The following is a 19,256-nucleotide window of genomic DNA, read 5'->3' as shown; positions in this document are numbered from 1 at the left end:
GCTCACCAGAAATCAGAACGGGCTGGCCAGTGCCACAACAGGAGATGCTTTGACAATATTACCAAAGCCAGATCTAGATACTGGACAGAATACACAGAAGCAATGATGATCAAACAGTGAGAAACAAACTATGCAGGAAAAGAGAGAGCTGCTGCTAATAATGGAGAAAAAGAATTAGGAGCACAGCCCAGAGATATGCCTTATTCATGGCACAGCAGCAAACATCACATCTACATAGTGATCCATGGCATGTAGTTCTTATAAAAGAATAGCATCACTATGAATTCCATCTCTTACTCTCTGGGGATGACGCACAATTCTACTTGTATGTGGAAGTTCAACAATGAGTTAGACCATCACTGAATGCCTTCTGAAAATTCAAGTACATTACACCTGCTGGCTTGCCCTCATCTGTCCTTCAGTTTGCTGAAAAAACTCAGTATGATTAACTTTTAGAACCATAATGACTTTGTTTAGCCTCCATGCTCTTTAAATGAATAACATCCCGTAAAGGCACCTGAAGCATTTAACTGATTTCCAACCTTAGATTGATTAGTCAATATTTCCCAGATGAATAACTTACTACTTTTCTGAATATTTAAATATTATTCACTATCTTCCAGTCCTTAGTTACAGCACAGTATTTATCAATTCCCAATTCTATTTACTTGCTCACTTTCTTAACGATTATAGGATGCATCTCATCTGGCCCATGTGTCTTGTAAATGTTTAGTTGAGTTTGTTCAATACATGTTCTTCATAGTCTTCTGCAAATGTATATTTCCAAGATAATCTGATTAACTGAATTTGTCTGGTTCTGATTTGTCTAGATTAATTGCCAAACTCCCCATGTCCACTCTCCTCTGATTCCTTTGCCCTGCTGTCCACTCAACCTCACCCAACAGAGAACCCCATCACGTAAACTCTCCCATCCACAGCCACTTGATCCTTGTCCCAGCATTGCCATCTTGTGACCACTCCCCTTTCTATTTTTGATCACTTCCTTGTCTGCCTTCCGATTCATGTCCTTGCCTACCCCAAACTTCCATTAACTTCCAATGCTGAAAATCACTCCCTAAACTTCCTCACTAATTCACTCTCAATCTTTCAACTCCCTTCTGATCATCCATCCATCACAACACCTCTGCTGTTGTTGAACTGCTCTCACTTTTGCGTTGATACCCTCCTTCCCACTGAATCACTTCCAGTTTCCCACCCTTGCCATTCCTCCTGGTACAGTTTCCCTCGTCGCTTCCTTAAATTCGGAGGTCACAAACTCAAATGCACCTTGCACACAAATGGTTTAGTCAAATCACCACCAAAGCTGGCTCGACCATATTAAACACTCCGTTGTCTCTCTTTCTTCAACCAAATCCTCCCACTTTTCCAGAATTGCATTCCCTAATCAAACCTCTTTCTTTCCTTTCCAATACCAAGTGGATTTCTTCTTTAACATGGAGGTATCTGTGCAGCTGCCTTTGCCCCCTCCTTTCCCAACCAGTCCCACATCTATGCTACTACGATAGCAAAATACTGTTGGAAATCCGAAATAACAGAAAATACTGGAAAAACTCAGCAGGTCAGGCAACATCCGTGGAGAGAAATTTGAGTTGACGTTTCGGGTCGAACCCTTCTTCAAAACTGGAAAGAAAATCTGCGATCTGACAAAAGAAGTAAAAGAAACAAAAGCAGAGAGACAATAAAAGGTGTTCGAAGCTAGACGAGATGGTAATAGGTTGAGATTGGGTGTGAAGTGTACTGGCAGGGCAAGAGATAGCTGCCACGTGTGAGAGAAACAAAAGGAAAGGGGGGGGGGGGAAGGAGTGGAAAAATTACAAGAAAAATGTAATAGGGGCCAAGGTTATGATCTGAAATTGTTGAACTCGATATTGAGTCCGGAAGGCTGCAGAGTGCCTAATCGGAAGATGAGGTGCTGTTCCTCGAGTTTACGTTGAGCTTCCGTGGAACAATACAAGAGGCCAAGGACGGTGAGGTCCGAGTGGGAATGGAGCGGTGAATTAAAATGACAGGCGACCGGAAGCTCGGGGTCACCCTTACGGACTGAACGGAGGTGTTCCGCAAAGCGGTCACCCAATCTGCGTTTGGTCTCCCCAATGTAGAGACCACATCGTGAGCAGCGAATACAGTATACTAGATTGCGAGAAGTACAAGTAAATCGCTGTTTCACCTGGAAGGGGTGTTTGGGGCCCTGGACAGTGGGAAGGGGGGAGGTATAGGGGTATGTGTTCCATCTCCTCCGCTTGCACGGGAAGGTGCCAGGCGAAGGGGAAGGGCTGTTTGGGGAGGAGTGGACTAGGGTGTCTCGGAGGGAGCAGTCCCTACAGAATGCTGAAAGGGGAGGGGAAGATACGTTTGGTGGTGGGATCACTTTGGAGGTAGCGGAAATGCCGGAGGATGATCCGTTGAATGTGGAGGCTGGTGGGGTGAAAGGTGAGGACAAGGGGAACCCTATCGTGGTTCCGGGAGGGAGGGGCAGGGGTGAGGGCAGAAGTGCGGGAGATAGAACTGACACGGTCAAGGGCAGTGTCAACCACGGTAGAGGGGAATCCTCGGTTGCGGAAAAAGGAAGACATGTCTGAAGCACTGGTGTGGAAGGTGGCATCGTCGGGACGGAGAAACTGGGAGAATGGAATAGAGTCCTTACAGGAGGCTGGGTGGGAGGAAGTGTAGGCCAGGTAGCTGTGGGAGTCAGTGGGCTTGTAGTGAATATTGGTCGATAACCTATCCCCAGAGATGGAGACGGAGAAGTCGAGGAAGGAAAGGGAAGAGTCAGAGATGGACCATGTGAAAGTGAGGGAAGGGTGGAAATTGGAGGCAAAGTGAATGAAATTGTCAAGTTCGGGGCGAGAGCAGGAAATGGCACCGATACAGTCATCAATGTATCGGAAAAAGAGGTGAGGGAGGGGACCTGAGTATGACTGGAACAAAGATTGTTCTACATAGCCCACGAAAAGGCAGGCATAGCTAGGACCCATGCGGGTACCCATGGCAACACCTTTGATTTGGAGGAAATGAGTGGAGTTAAAGGAGAAGTTGTTCAATGTGAGAACAAGTTCAGCCAGGCGGAGGAGGGTGGTGGTGGATGGGGACTGGTCGGGCCTCTGTTCAAGGAAGAAGCGGAGCACCCTCAGGCCATCCCGGTGGGGGATGGAGGTGTAGAGGGATTGTACATCCATGGTGAAAAGGAAGCGGTTGGGGCCTGGAAACTGTTAAAGTGGCGGAGGGCGTCCGAAGAGTCGCGGATGTAGGTGGGAAGAGACTGGACAAGAGGAGAAAAGATAGAGTCAAGATAGGAAGAGATAAGTTCCGTGGGGCAAGAACAGGCTGAAACGATGGGTCTACCATGGCAGTCCTGTTTGTGGATCTTGGGAAGGAGGTAGAAGCGAGCCGTGCGGGGTTGGGGAACTATGAGGTTGGTGGCAGCGGGGGGGAAGATCTCCAGAGGAGATGAGGTCAGTGACAGTCTTGGAAACGGTGGTTTGATGTTCGGTAGTGGGGTCATGGTCCAGGTGGAGGTAGGAGGTGGTGTCGGAGAGTTGGCGTTCAGCTTCCGCTAGGTAGAGGTCAGTGCGCCAAACAACAACAGCACCACCCTTGTCAGCGGGTTTAATAACAATGTCAGGGTTGGATCTAAGAGAATGGAGTGCTGCAAGTTCAGAGGGAGGTAGGTTGGAGTGAGTGAGGGGAGCAGAGAAATGGAGACGGCTGATGTCACGGCGGCAGTTAGCGATGAAAAGATCTAGAGAGGGTAAGAGGCCAGGGGGAGGGGTCCAGGTAGAACGGGAATTCTACAAGCGGGAGAAAGGGTCAGTTGTGCGGGGGGGGAAGACTCCTGGCCAGAGAAGTGGGCACGGAGACGAAGGCGGCGGAAAAAGAGCTCAACATCGTGCTGAGCTCGAAATTCATTGAGGTGGGGGCGTAAGGGGATGAAGCTCAGGCCTTTGCTGCGGACTGATCGTTCGGGGTCAGAGAGTGGAAGGTCAGAGGGGATAGTGAAAACACGGCAGGGGGTGAGATTAGAAGGGGGGTCAGAGGAAAGTGATGGGGAAGAAGGTTCCGGAGGGGCGTTGGTGTCCAAGAGTTGATGAAGCTTGCGATCCTTGACATCGGAAAGGAAGAAAAAAAGTTTTTTGTTGAAGCGTCGGATGAGTCGAAGAATGAAATGGAACCGTGGACCCGGACAGCTTTGAGATAGAGTGCGCCGGTGTTGCTGAAGAGAGAGGTCGAGAGTGTTCATGTGGCGCCGCATGGCGTAGAGCGTGGATCTCAGGATGCGGCGAGAGCAGTAGTTCGAGGAACGATGAATATCTTGGAGGGATTTGTAATCTCATTTCTGGAGATGGGAAATTGAGTTTCTCTCCCATCTCCCACTTTCCAACCTCTTCTCTTCCATGACACCCATCTCCGGCTCCCTCTCACCCAACTACCTTTCCAGACCACTTTACTTGCCAACATTGTTAACACCTCACTTTGCTAAAGCACCATCTCTCTTCCTTTCAAAACTGCTGTCATCGACCTTTCTCTTCAAAAAACCCAACTTCAATCTGTTTTTCCCTTTTAACTATTGCCCCATCTCTAATCTATCTTTCTTCTCTATGGTTCTCCAAAGTATCATCACCATAGTCCATTCCCATCTACCTCAAAAACTCCCTGTTTGAATCCCTTCAGCCTAGTTTCCATGCTGCTTGTAGCACCGAGACTGCTCTGTCCAAGGTCACAAATTACAGCCTGCATGACCATTGTGCATAATCCCTCCTGGTCCTTCTTGATCTCGCTGTGGCATTTGATGCAATCAATCATACCACCCTCCTTCAACACTACTCCTCTGATGTCCAGTTCCGTGGGACTAGCTTTGCACGATTCCGCTCTTACCGGTCCTAAGGCACTTAGCAAATCCCCAGCAATGGTCAGTAACATAATAATGGTCAATGAATGCTTAGTACCACGGTCAGTTGACAGAGACTCAACTATAAGAAACAGTTGATTATTACCACTCATGGCATTGTTGGTATTTCTCCCTCCCACTTTGGTCGTTTCTGGTCCATTCATTTTGCTTTGAAATCCTATGCTGCATACTATTCCTGACAATAACAGTCACCTAACTCATTTGATTATTTTTACTGAAGTAGAACTTTCTGTATCTTCTTAGTTCCATTGTTTGTCCCTCTTCTGTTCACAGCTGTGCTTCTGTAATGCCTTAAGTGTTATATTTTCACAAGCTAATATAAGGAGTATATATTGCATTACTAATAAAAGCATTTAAGATCATCAGTATTACCTTATTTGATCCTCTTTACCCTAAAAGTTATTTATTTCCTCTTTACCCTGAAAGTTATTAATTTCCCTCTTAACTTCTGGTCAGCAATAACAATTTGCTCCACTATGTTTGCCAAAGTAGAAGGACCTTCTCCCTTCAAAATTAGTTTCAATAAGTCACAACTGCTACTTTTATGTTCTCTATTAACAGCCCAAATTCCATCTGGTTCTGCATAGGCCATCCTTCCTATACAAGTTATTTCTACTAGGAAAGTATTCCAAGTGGTCTGGAAAGTCAAGTCCTTAACATGCACCATTTCCATAATGTTTTATATTTGTAAATTATTTGAAGAAATGCAATTTGGCAACAAGAGCCACTGTTAACTTAATGGAGATCCTGGTAAATTGTCCAGCCCCTGCCCCTATAGTTTATGTAGTCTTTATTAGCATACATCACAGGTGTTAAGAAATATATTCATTTACTCACCATAAATCATGAAAATTACTTGTTAACCAACCATAGGATTTTTGCAAATCTTCAGCAAAAGTATAATATACAACATAATAGCAGAATAAAATAATCGGTGACATTTGTTTTAAATTAAATACCATTGGGTTAAATATGATCTAAATGAAGAATTAAATAGCACAACACCTTAATATTGAAAACCTTATAGATATAAATTAGATACTGTGCAACATTTGTAGCTTTAATCCACTGAGGCCCTTTCCCTATAAAAACATTTTACAAATTCAGACCTGGTGCTAGGAATTAACTGCATCCCTAATAATATTTTACTCCCAACATTCATTTGATGAAATTAAAGAATATGTTTTAGATTTCCTTGTTTGTTTCATCACTAAGAAAATTTGACACAAAACAATGATTCCATTATTGAGTAGATCCTATGAGGATTTGTGTATGTTAACTGTTTTGTACAGTATACTACATAAATACCCAGTAATGTACTATCAAAGGTAATTTTCCTAAAATGGAATATTAAATCTGGGTGTCATTAGAAACATCTGAGACTATACATTTCTTCTCACATGTGGTAAATAACATTAAAAATCCAGTGCAAAACAATATACAGTCGTATAGTAATTGTAAAAGCCAGGGGTGAAAATAAATTGAGCCTGTGGCAGAATTTATCATTATGATTAAATAAACTACCGTCACACAGATTACATTGTTAAGCTCTTATTGTTTAAAGTAATAAAGACAGGGTAAGTAAATGCAGCAATCCTAAAGTGCCGTACAGTTTAGGAGAAAAAAATAGTTTAAGGCTTTTACTGTTACACAGTAATAAACATTTAATAATTAATACTTTAAGAGTTAAGTCTTCTATTTATACCGGACTAAACGTAGTACCTTATAATTCATGAAGTCAGAGGAATCTGGCTGTAATGAATCCACATGGAATCCATCACTCATTGCTGTTTTTAACACTTCCTCTACAAACAACTGAAAATTGTTGACTTGCTCATTTGTAGGTACAATCCATAGTCTTTTTAAATTCTGTCTTGTGTATTCATCTTCAGGCAACACTGCCACATGTCCAACCCACTGTAGTGTCAAATGGTGTGGATCCTTTTTCTCATAACCAATTGGTGAAAGTTTACCATTGACAAAGTAACAAAACTTGGAGCTCAAGTGCTTCAAGAATTCAACTGATGTGCAAAATATGTTTGCATCAAAGACCTCTGTGCTACATGAGGTTAGGTTGTACATTTGTGGGGCTGGTTTAACTGTGAAGTACACAGTCTGCAGTCTCTGATCCAGAGTAATGTTGAGCATTGCATTCCTCTCCGCTTTGGCATTTTCAGATTCTCTCTCCTGCAAAGCCTCTATCAAAGGCTGGATCTGGTAAAAATCAGCTTCTCTCTTCAAGAGCCCCACTTCTTGAAAATCATCTGGAAGGTCCAGGTTTGATGTGCGCAGAAAATTTAGAATGTATCGAAATATTTTGCCATCTCTGTCAATGAAGAAATTACCATGCTGATCACTAGTTGAGGGCATTTTCCCACTGAACATTACACCCAGCATCGAGTCTGGGTAACGAGTTAAAGTTGCCAGAGAACTGGTGTATAGCTTTCCTCCTACATTTAATGTTATAGGATCAGACATATTGAATTCACTACAATCTGTTTTGTAGGAAAAGGGAGACAAAAAGAGAAAGATTTTATGAAAGGAGTGTTTAATGCAAAGATCAAAGATACTCTGCACTAAACAGAAGTACTCCTGCTACCCCTCCACACTCACCCTTTTGATGTGAGCGGGTTGTAACTACATATTCTTAGCGTCCTCATTTCCTAGGCCCAACCTTATTTCCTAGGCAAGCATATAACAGTTTTGTGATTCTAATACTTTCTCCAACTGACTTGGAAGGAGATGGGACTGGCTTTGTTAGAGAGGCACTAGAACAATTATTTTCAAATATGGTCAACAATGAAGATCTCTTCTGATTTTGCATACAAAACACTTCCTAACCGTCCAGTCTAAATGAGGTTTAAATCACCCAACTATTCACAGCCCTAGAAATCTCCCTATCCTCTCGTACAAACCCCAATGGGCTCATCTCAGCTGAACAAGAAAATAGAAAGTACAAATACTAATTGATTACAATACTGGAGCAATAGTGCCTCACTTTATTTACTTTTAATGACTTTGGTAATAATGTGCTTACTCTGTGGGATATGTTTTAAAAACATTGGCCCGGATTTTGCGGTGCCAATAATGGCTTACGCCATCCTAAGCCTTGTAAAAGGCACAAGTTCCAGGTTTCCGCATGCACTGGTTCGCTTTGACAGATCTACCCACCAACCCAAAAATCACTTTTGCTGGCGCAGAGATGGGCTATTTGCCCAACTACTGCCGAGCAAATGCCCATGAAACTCTTACGCCTGGTAAAAGCAGGCATAGGGCCTGCTTTCACCAGCGTAAGGGTTAATATAAATGTTAAATTAAAAATTCAATTAAAAAAATCAAACATTTAAAATTAATTTATGTAAATTTTGGCCCGGATTAAAATGTTGAAAATTATTTTTCAAAAAATTAAATTTTTATTGTAAATGCTTCCTTAAAGGGACTTTTAATTACATTTGAAAATGGGAACATTATTTTTATTCCTGTTGTGTAAATTATTTAATTATTTGGGGACTCCTCATATGCTTATGGGGATTTTTGGAATCCCCATAAGCTTATGAGGAATCCTCCTTTCTGATAGGATCTGGACCTCGTGATCCCAGGAATGCTTCTGAACCGCCTGCGTCCCTGGGATCCATGGGCTTTTACGCAAGTGTAGTGTATGTAACTGTTCTACCTTTAAGAGAACTATTGTATGTAACCGTCCACCTTTAAGAGAACTATTTTAGGTGTGGCACTACTTTATCCTGGCTGCTGTATACTGTAATACCGACGGTGACCACACCAGTATATAAGTGCTGTGTCAGGATTTATTGGGCAGATTCGCCCTGACCTTCGAATAGTAAAGTCCTGTTTAAGTTACTCTTGTAGTCTGTGTATTACTTCGCTATACAACCCACAGACTTTACAGTGGCGACGAGTTCGATCTTACCCTGCGGCAACAATACTTCTGAAGAAGTAAATGAGCGTCGAGAAGAGGCACCCGCCCTCGTCGTTTTGCTGAGAGAAAACTCGAGTCTGCAGACCAAGAAAGGAGGAAGATTTCAAACACGAAGTCTTCCATCGGCAACAGGCACGGATTGTCCCTTCTGCCACGGTGGTGAGTGAGCCGATCAACACGAGAAGCAAGTCGGCCACGGTGACTGTGAGTAAAGGGAAAATAGAAACAAATAAACGGAGGATAAGGGCGGTGCACTCAACCACGGTCGAGGGGGAAAGGAGCCGGACAGAAGTCGGGCCCAGAGGCACTGAGACTGGGGCAGCGTGGAGCAGAAGCCGTGGTACAAGCGGGCTGGGGAGCGTCGTGAGACGACTAGACCGCGACGGCGAAAAAGGCCGGACAAATACCACGACCACGAGGCACTGCGACCGGGATCGTAAGGCGCAGGAAGATATAAACATAAATAAGCCACGGAGAACTCAGCCACAGACTGCGAGAAGCTGGGAGGCGCAATTGGGGTGAAAAGGCCAGACAGTGACTGAGGCCACGAAGCGCTGCGACTGGATCGTAAGGCGCGGGAAGAGATAAAAATAAATAAACCGCGGAGAACGCAGCCGGGGAGGAAGCACCGGACTGCGAGAGGCTGGGAGGAGCGATTGGGTGAAAAAGGTCGGACAGTGACCGAGGCCACGAAGCGCTGCGACCGGGATCGTAAGGCGCGGGAAGAGATAAAATAAATAAATCGCGGAGAACTCAGCCGCAGCCGGGGAGGGAAGCACTGGACTGCGAGAGGGCTGGGAGGCGCGATTGAGAGCCGCGCGAGCGGGAGAGACAGAGTCCGAGCGAGAGCCGCGCGAACGGGAGAGACAGAGCCCGAGAGAGAGCGAGCGAGAGCCGCGCGAGCGGGAGAGACAGAGCCCGAGGAAGACTGAGCGAGATCCAGCCCAGCGGCTGAAACTGTTCGCCGTCAACGGGTTGTACCCAGAGCCGGTTGCCCGGCCGAGAGAAGGGAACGCGCTGAAGCCGAAGCGCAGGCTGCGAACCCCGAAAGCCAGCGGCCGTCGCCCGAGGGAGAAGCTTACCCCTCCTGCCAGGGGAAGAAAAGCGGGAACCGCCATCTTGAAAGTGGGCGGGGAAAGAAGATAAGCGCGGGAAACCGCGGGAAGCCGCCAGTAGGCGGAGAAAAAGACAGAAGCGGGAACCGCCATTTTGAAAGGGGCGGGGAAAGAAGATAAGCGCGGGGAAACCGCCATCTTGAAAAAAAAAAGTTAAAGAAATATTTCATTGTTGTTTATCAGGGAGGTGAAGATGCCTAAGCGTGGTAACATCAACGATTTCGATTCCGAGGTAGAAGATTGGGCCACGTATGTAGAACGCATTGAGATATATTGTGAGGCCAATAAAATAGAGGATGATGATAAAGCTATAACCTTGCTAAACTCGATGGGGGCGAAGACATACGGGCTATTGAAGCATCTTCTAGCACCAGTTAAACTGGCGGATCAAACCTTCGATAATATTGTTGCTGTTCTGAAGGATCACTTGAACCCCACACCGCTGATGTTGGCGGAACGATTCAAATTTTATGCGAGAACGCAACGGAAAGAGGAAAGCAACGCGGAATACTTGGTCGAACTGCGTAGGCTAGCGAAATACTGCCAGTTTGGAGGAAATCTGACAGAGGCATTGCGAGACAAGTTCGTGTGCGGGTTGTCGAAGGAAGGAACGCAAAAGCGACTGCTCGAAGAGAACGACCTTACACTGGATAGGGCTGTCCTTATTGCAGCATCACACGAAGCCGCAGCGAAAGGAACTGCGGAAATGCAGCTGAAGGCAGCGGTCCTCAGTGTGGATCAAATTACTTCAGGTGCAACGAAATGTTATCGTTGTGGGAAGACAACACACGACCAGAACCAATGCTGGTTTAAAAACCAGGACTGTAGGAAATGTGGCAAACTGGGTCACATAGCCAAAGTATGCCGGTCAGGGAAGAAGACCAACAACCAAAAAAAGCCATCACAGGAAAAGTACAACAAAGTACACAAGGTGGTTGAGAAGAGTTCAGATGAACAGAATTCGGATTCAGACCCAAGCGGCCAGGAACTGGGTAGTCTGAGAATTCATAATGTGTGTAAGGAAGCTGACCTACAAACTATCTGGGTCATGCTAAAAATAGCCGGAGTCCAAGTGAGAATGGAATTGGACACTGGATCAGCCCCATCAGTCATAAATCGAAGGGATTACAACCGGCTATTCTCACATATACCCTTGAGAGATACCAAGTTCGTATTGCAGACATACACGGGGCATAAAGTATACCCCATGGGAAAGATAAGAGTCAAGGTGAGAGACAGGGGCAAAGAACACCCCGGAATGGACTTATACGTACTACCTGAGGGAGGACCACCACTTCTAGGACGGGAGTGGATCAAGAAAATAGACATGGAATGGCACTACCTCAAAGCAATAACAAGTGAGGACTCGGGGCAGACAATCAGCTCAGACTCTGAAACGGATGACGATAAGACCAGCCCAAGCATGAAAGACAAGTCTAAAATGAACTTGCTGACTAAGGTTGGTAGAACGAATGTGGGCATAAAGGCTTATGCTCCAGAGGAGAACAAAGTTTCAGAACAGAATTCCTCTGAACAACAACATAGCTTGACAGAGAATTCTGAGTCTGTTCAAGTTACAGACATATATATTACTGAGGAACATCGAGCTCGAATGCAAACTTATTTCAGATTACGACAGCAATTAGAACAATTGAATTGCCGTCTCGAGCAAGAGATGAAAGCAATGAAAAAGTTCTATGATACCGAATGGGAGAATCTGGAAAGACAACAGAAGCAGCTGGGGAAGAAAAGGGAGCAGGAGCACACAAACCGTCTGCACGAGGAGGCCAAACGAATCAAAGCTGATTCGGCTTCTGAAGGGGCGTGCTCCAATCCGGTGGAACAAGATGTGCCGCAACTGAAGGCGCTGGTTAGCAGGTTGCAGGCAGAAAAAGCTGAGTTGGTCGACATGACTTCCGAGCTCCTACTGAAGTTGGGTGCAGCATCACCGGACGATTCATTTGTGGAAATTCGAATGATGGGGGCTGCGGATGATGGCGAAGTAGAAGCAGCAAAGGAGCCCCAGGACAAGGTTCTAAACAGCCCTGCAGCTAATGGAAAAGGGATGAGGACAGAAGAGTTAACAGTCAGCCAACTCCTCCAGGGCAAGGTTATAAACAGCCCTGTAGTTAATGGAAAAGGGATGATGGCAGAAGAGTTAACAGTCAGCCAACTCATTCATATGCTGAGGGATAAAACTCTAAAATGGGAAAAACTTAAATACGAGCCTCAATCTTCAAAGGGAAGGGAGCTCTCAAAAGTCATTGGAAGAGCTGAGGTGGCAACCCAGAATGAGAAGTCTGCAGCAGAACAGCCCTTGGATGCCAAAAGTACGCTGACGCACGGCAATGTAGAACAACAGAATACTGAAACAGCTACTTCAGTAGAGGGATTGAATAGTCCGATCAATCAATCTCCGAATGAAGTTGAAGTATTGAAATCACAAATGAGGTCATTAGTAAAAGACTTGCAGGAAGCCCAGAAAAAGCGGGATGAATCTGAACGCATGATGAAGTCTCTTCAGGACAGATGTCGGGATTTGGAACAAAAGTCGGCTAACGTCCAGCTGGGTAAGGAGGAAATAGAAGACCCTCTCAGGCCTAGCTCAGGACGACACCGAATATTACCATGATCTGTTGAGTGACACTGAATATTACGAGGACCTGGTCTGCCCAGCTTGTGCCGAGAACTCCCAAAGTGCCGAAATCAGGATGAATCACTTAAAGTCTAAGGAACATAGGGAGATGGTGGCGTTACAGCTGGCAGCTGACAATGGAGCCCCGAGAGTCTCCAAGAAGCAAAAAAGGAAAAGACGAAGCAGAAGATGATAACCATCTGGACCATTATTACCTCTACCCGATCACACACGTGGTCCCCCGAACGGAGCCAAATCAGTTGGAAAGTAGGAAAATTTCCCAAGGCAATCCAACTGTTTTTTGTTTGTTTTAAAAAGTCAGCAATGCTGGTTCAGAAGTGATGGAAGTAAAGCTGTTAAGTCTAGGGAAGGACTGTGGGATGAGTCCCTCTAGCAAGGTGACCCGACTACACCACGGAGGCGTGGTCCGGACCGAGTCAAGATCAGAGACTGAATCTGTGAACTGTTTCCCGCAGAGACTGAATCTGTGAACTGTTTCCGCAGAGACTACCTCTGTGAACTGTTGTAACATGAAGTTGGATATGTTATGATGTTATGTTAATGGGGAATAAGTATGTTGTAAGCTAAAAAGGGAGGATTGTAGTGTATGTAACTGTTCTACCTTTAAGAGAACTATTGTATGTAACCGTCCACCTTTAAGAGAACTATTTTAGGTGTGGCACTACTTTATCCTGGCTGCTGTATACTGTAATACCGACGGTGACCACACCAGTATATAAGTGCTGTGTCAGGATTTATTGGGCAGATTCGCCCTGACCTTTGAATAGTAAAGTCCTGTTTAAGTTACTCTTGTAGTCTGTGTATTACTTCGCTATACAACCCACAGACTTTACAGCAAGCATATGCCTGCAGGCCCAGGACTCGAAGTCCGGGAGCCAGCAGGTAGGTATGGGCCTTTTATAAAAAAAAATTTAAAAAAAATCGGGTCGGAGGCATACTCCGGAGGTACGCCTCCGATCGCAAATTCCAGCCCAGTCATTTTATTTGTTCTACAATTGTGTTACAGTTAGTGTTTTTTGATGCACGGCCTATTGGAAATACAATAGTTTTATGCAGTACATAAGTGGCATGTAATATGTCACATATAAATAAGTGGTTAGTGGATAACCGTGGGAACTTGCATTTTTCTATGTTGGATTCTAGAATTTTGTTTGTTGCCTTGTGAAATTTGAAGTCGTCCTGGCCAACCACCCATCTCACTTCAGCCAATACCAACAAAATCAGATTAATTGGACTTGGTTGTTGACTGTGACTTAAGTGACTGAAAGCAACTAATTTGTTGTGAAGCATTTTGGAATGTCCTGAGGATGTGATACGGTGTTATCTAAATACAAGTTATCTCTCTTAGTGCACAAATCCACCCAGTGCTACCTCCCTCTAAGTCAGCTGGTGAGACAGTTACTATATTCATGAAACTATCACATTTTTTATTACCATCATTGTTTGGGAAATAGAGTCAGACTGCTGAAATGTGCCCAGTTAGTCTGCCCAGCTTGCCCATATGCAAATTGAGAATCAACATCCTTTTTCTTCCTGGTTGCTGATCTGGAGCCCCAGTAGCACTTGACTTTAAAATTAGATCTTCCTCTTTAGGTCCAACACAAATTTGTATATTGTAGCATATTTGTCCCACTCCCTGTAAAGTTTGGCAGCATCTTGAAATATGCCACCACTAAAAAAAGCTTCAGTGTTGGGTTTGTGGAAGTCTTGTTCAAAGTGGATGAATGAATATGTCTCCAAATATTTAGCATGCAATACAATTCACTCGCATTTTCAATGAAGATGACCTTACTTTAAGGAACAATCCAACTGAAGATGGAAATCTGGAAAAGGGAGGGAAGAAAATTGCATTCAGTCCACAGTCATAGAGTCATAGAGTTTTACAGCACAGAAAGAGGCCCTTCGGCCCATTGTGTCTGCGCCGCCCATCCATCCGCCCATCCAGTATACCCCCATTTCTGTAACTTAAAAAAATGAGTAACATATCACCAATCTGTAACCATATTTTTGTTGACTGTTTATTTGCACCAAAAGTGGGTTGGACCAGATTTCTGATTGATCCCCTTGAAGGAAAAGACACACCCAACAGTTTGCCTGGAATATGTAATTTCTCTGCAAGTGTAATTTGATCCAATCGCTGTCACAGGCAGGCTGCTCCAGTGCAGCGATGACAGTGCCATCCACCTGTTAATGTGGAGGGTCTCCACGCAAAAAACGGCTAGCAACAGGAGGAAATGTGTTTCAGGCTGCAGCCCTGTGGCTAGGCAGATGCACGGCTCTGGTGGGGGCGGGGCAGTGTTTAGGCTCCGCCCCCATGCAGGTGCACATGCTCAGAATGACTCAAACGTTTGTGTCAGCAATCACTCCCATTTTTGTTTACATGGTTCATTTTGCTTCCAGAGGCTAGACATCTCAGGTGTCCACTTGCATCCAGTGCTGCTCTGATAGCACATTACAGTGGCACCCCAAATGCAACCCAAAACTGTTGCATTCTGTCAAGTGAAAGTCAGTTTCAGACCAACCTTGAAGCGATAGCGGTATAGAAACTGGAAAACATTGGCATATTTAGAGTAGCAGAGGCTTGGAACCAGATCTCTTGCATCCCGCCTAGTGGCTTGCTGAAATCAGTAACAGAGGCCGAGGAGCAGATTTCTGTTGATTGTTTTCAGGAAGAGACAGCAATGAAAAATGAGAGAAAGGAAAAATTACATTTCTGCATTGGGGCAGAAAGTACCTCACTGTCTATTTGTTTTCTATTTTCTCTTTCCCTCGGTTCAGAGTGTGGAATTCCACTTTTACTCAATTTATTTCTCATTTTCTGGACTTTACTTTTTCTGCAAACTTCTCAAATAACATCAAAACCTCCATTTGAGAGGAACAGCATAACCAAGTTATAGTACTGGTTGGGTAATTTTTTCTGTAAATCTTAGCTGAGCTAAAGGGTAAAAGCCTTTCAATAAGCCACTGTATCGGAGTTCCAAGTGAAGTTGTAAAGGACAGGCAGATTGGGTTGATGGGGAGAAATGAAGGTGGGAGGAGGCTCGTGTGGAGCATAAACACCAGTATAGACGTGTTGGGCCAAATGACCAGTTTCTGTGCTGTAAATACTATGCAATTCTATGTAAGATTAGGAAAATTAATGCATGACTAAACATGTCAGGAAGAGGGATTCACTTTGTTGGACACAGGCACCAGTTCTGGGACAGATCTGAGCTATTCTGCAAAGCTATATCTGAACAGGCAGGATGCTAATGTACTGGCAAAAGGATTAAAGAGGGAAGTGACAAAGTATTTAAACTAGGAGGGAGGCCTCTGGGAAAATAAGCCAACCAGGATCAGCTAATAGAGAAAAGAGAAATAGATGAGGATAATATTCGTACTGAAAACAATTTAGCAAGAGGGATATGGCAAAGAGGAATAAAATCAAATGGACTACTTATAAACCAGGAAAAGGAGTGGAGGTAGGGGGTAGCTTAGACAAAAATGCATAGGAAAAGTAGCGTTAAAAAATGGTTACAATGTATGTATTGCAATGTGTAGAGTGTGGAAAATAAACTGGGGGAACTGAAAGCAATTATTTTGCCAGAAGATCTGGACTTAATAGCATTAACAGAAACCTGGCTGCAGATGACAAGATTGGAAAATAAAGATATTGGGTTATAATTTATTTAGGAGGGATAGAAAAGCTGAGAAAGAAGGCAGACTGGCAATATTGGTAAAAAGAGGGAATACATGCTGTAGAGGGATGATGCAGATAAGGGGAGGGTACATACAAAGTCAATATGATTGGAACTCAAATATATGTATTTTTAAATGCTTGTTATATCAGTAAAGGATGTATTACAAATTTCAAAATTGTGGGAAGGAAATAGAAGAGGAAATTTGCCGTCAGGTTAGAGGCAGGAGTAGGAATAACAAAATTATCGTTTGGGAGATTTTTAATTATCCACTTGTCGATTGGGACGGAGTATGTAAATTGAGAAAAGGGAATGGAATTCCAAAAAGGTGTACAGGACTCCTTTCTCAAGCTGTTTGTTGGTAGACCTACGAGGGTGGAGCTCTGTTGCTAGATCTGGTTTTGAGTAATAAACTAGACCAGGCAGATGAGCTAAATGTGGGTAAGCACCTTGGAGATAATGACCATAACATGATACAATTGATGATCCAATTATAAAGGGGAAAAGTCAGGTCATATATTAGATTGGATTACAGCAGATTTTATAAAGATGAGAAGTGAGTTAACTAAGGTGAGGTGGAAAGAGAAATTGGCAGAAAGTACTGTACAGCAGGTCATTTTTTTTTTAAGTTTCAAAGTTTTAGGATGTTGTAATAAATAGATTAGAAAAATATTAATTGAAGAGGGCCTATGAGGAATATAACAAATAATAATGAAAACAGCTAAAGGATAATATGAAAATATAAGAGGTTAAGTGAGATGAGGAAAACCAAGAGGCAGTATGAGAAAAAAAATTATTTTACAAGTACTTTGGTAAAAAAGAGAATTTTTAAAGAAGGTGGGACCCCTGAGAGGAGAAGATTGTCAATTTGATCAAAAAATGGCAGAGGTATTTAGTAAGTACCTCACACCAGCCTTTACTAAAAAGAGGATATCAGAGGTGAGGTGAATCCTGAAGTGATTTGAGACCAAGATGAGCGAGTTTAAAATAACAGAAAATGCTGGAAAAACTCAGCAGGCCAGGCAACATCTGTGGAGAGAAATTAGTGTCAACGTTTCGGGTGAACCCTTTGTCAAGACTAAAGAGGCACAGGAAATGAAATAGATTAAGAGGCCAGGCTGGGAGAGAACAAGAGAAGAGACATTAAGAGGTATTCAAAATGAGACGAGATGGTGATAGGACTAGTGGAGACAAAAGATGGCTCTAGATTAGGTGTGAAATGCGCTGGCAGAATGGGAGACAGCTGCCATGTGGGAGAGAGGGATAAAAAGGGGGGGGGGGGGTGTATATCAATGATTTCACAAAGGCCTAGAGGCAGCGGTGTCAACATTTGCAGATGAAACCAAAATAGGTGTAGTTAATTCTTTAGTAGACCAAATGAAGCTGCAAAGGAATATTAATAAGATGAGGGGGGGGTTAAAAAGTGGCAGACGGAATTCAATGTCAATAATTGTGAGATGGTGCATTTTGGGAAAAAATTGCAGTAATTATACTGCGAATGGAAGTAGGCTCAGTGCTGTGAAAGAGTAGAGATTTGGGGGTACAGGTTCACAGAACATTAAAGGCAGCACCTTGGGTTGATACGGCTGTAAGAAAAGCTAATGGTATTCTAGGTTTTATCTCAACAGGTATAAAATATAAAAGATAAGAGGCAACAATAAGCTTATATAAATCCTTAATAAGACCTCAGTTAGAGTACAGCATACAGTATTGGGCTCCACACTAGAGGAAAGATATTGAAGTTATCAAGACAGTACAGCACAAATTCATTGCCTGGTATGAGGAAATAGAAGACTTGAAAAATTGAGCCTTTTTTCATTAGAACACAGATTATAGAAGTGCTTAAATCAGGTTAAATAAATTAATCAAAGATAAAATTTAACAAATCTCAAAGCAACCACATCCCATGAGATTCAATTTAAATTTTCTTTGCTCCCTTTAAAAAAAGATATTTCTAAATTGACTTCATAAAATAAAATCCCTGTACTCAAGCTTCTTTTTGGTTGAAATCAGCCATGTAGTGGAATTGCAATGATCCAACGTAAGTTAAATGGCACAAATCCTCTTTCAACCACAGTCTTACAGGATATACTACAAATTACCAGTATGTACCATAGCGTTTGCGGAGATAAAAACAGCATTGTTGCCAATATTTAACAGTCAACACGTGGCCTGGAGATGTGCGAATATCTAACTAAACAAAAATTCAGTCACATGAATTTGTGGCAACTATTACCATATGTGTAAAACACATTTGGAAATGAGAATACTGGGGGATTCTCTACTTCACTTTTCTATTTTTTTCTCACAAGTAAAGAAAACGAGGAAAGTTCTGATTGATAAGTGTAAATAACCTATTTCACGTGAACTTCAGATGCCCATCAAATTCTTCGACCAATGCTTGCCATAAAATAACTGGCTAAACATAAATCTGATTTCCCAAACTTTATTCTGTGGTTAAAGCCGTTTCTACTTCCCAATAGCTAAACTATTAACCAGGTAAATGAATACATTTCAAAACAACTTTAACATAGTCCATACTGTTAAAAAACGGAACAGCCATAACCCCATGGTGCGCTATGAAACCATCACAATGCAGAAACGTTTTAACGTTCATCACTTTAACCCTAAAAGCATATGAGGGCTGACAGTGGAATTATTATAAAAATCTATCCCAAACGGTCTGGGTCCAGAAAATTGTGGCGCCGCAACGGGAAATAGCATTTTTTTAATGCATCCATATCCTGAATCACTGCTCCCCCCCCCAACTTCGTCCCCCGGGAAAATCGCTGTTCGCTCTGAAGATGAGGCACATCTGAAATTCAGGCAAAGACTGCATTGTGCGCTGCACTCACCTTGCATCAACCCAACTTCGTGACAAACCCGTGGTGGAAGCTGGTAGCGCAGCGGCTTCTGGACCTTGTAGTTTTAACGCCCGTCGTTT

The 19,256-nt window shown here is 43.5% G+C and overlaps 1 protein-coding gene across 4 annotated transcripts in view; it reads right to left on the bottom strand.

Annotated features, from left to right (window-relative positions):
* LOC147111729 (BTB/POZ domain-containing protein KCTD21-like) overlaps positions 1-19,256 on the bottom strand; it is a 22,186-nt gene extending 2,930 nt beyond the window's left edge. Inside the window, exons 1-3 of one of the 4 annotated variants that reach the window (XM_085998912.1) lie at positions 19,168-19,249; positions 14,070-14,458; positions 6,650-7,422 (exon numbers count right to left, since the gene is read on the bottom strand). In XM_085998912.1, coding sequence (XP_085855038.1) covers positions 6,650-7,405 — 756 coding nt within the window. In that variant the 5' untranslated portion in view covers positions 7,406-7,422; positions 14,070-14,458; positions 19,168-19,249. Of the gene's footprint in view, positions 1-5,710; positions 7,423-14,069; positions 14,459-19,167 lie in introns of those variants that run through there. The other 3 variants (XM_085998913.1, XM_085998911.1, XM_085998915.1) reach the window with 3 other exon arrangements.

Source organism: Somniosus microcephalus, chromosome 10 (assembly GCF_052327205.1).
Source record: "Somniosus microcephalus isolate GS21.2 chromosome 10, FLI_Smic_1.0, whole genome shotgun sequence".
NCBI lineage: Eukaryota > Metazoa > Chordata > Chondrichthyes > Squaliformes > Somniosidae > Somniosus > Somniosus microcephalus.
Note: the sequence above shows the minus strand (reverse complement) of the source record. Positions and strands in the feature narration are given on the sequence as shown.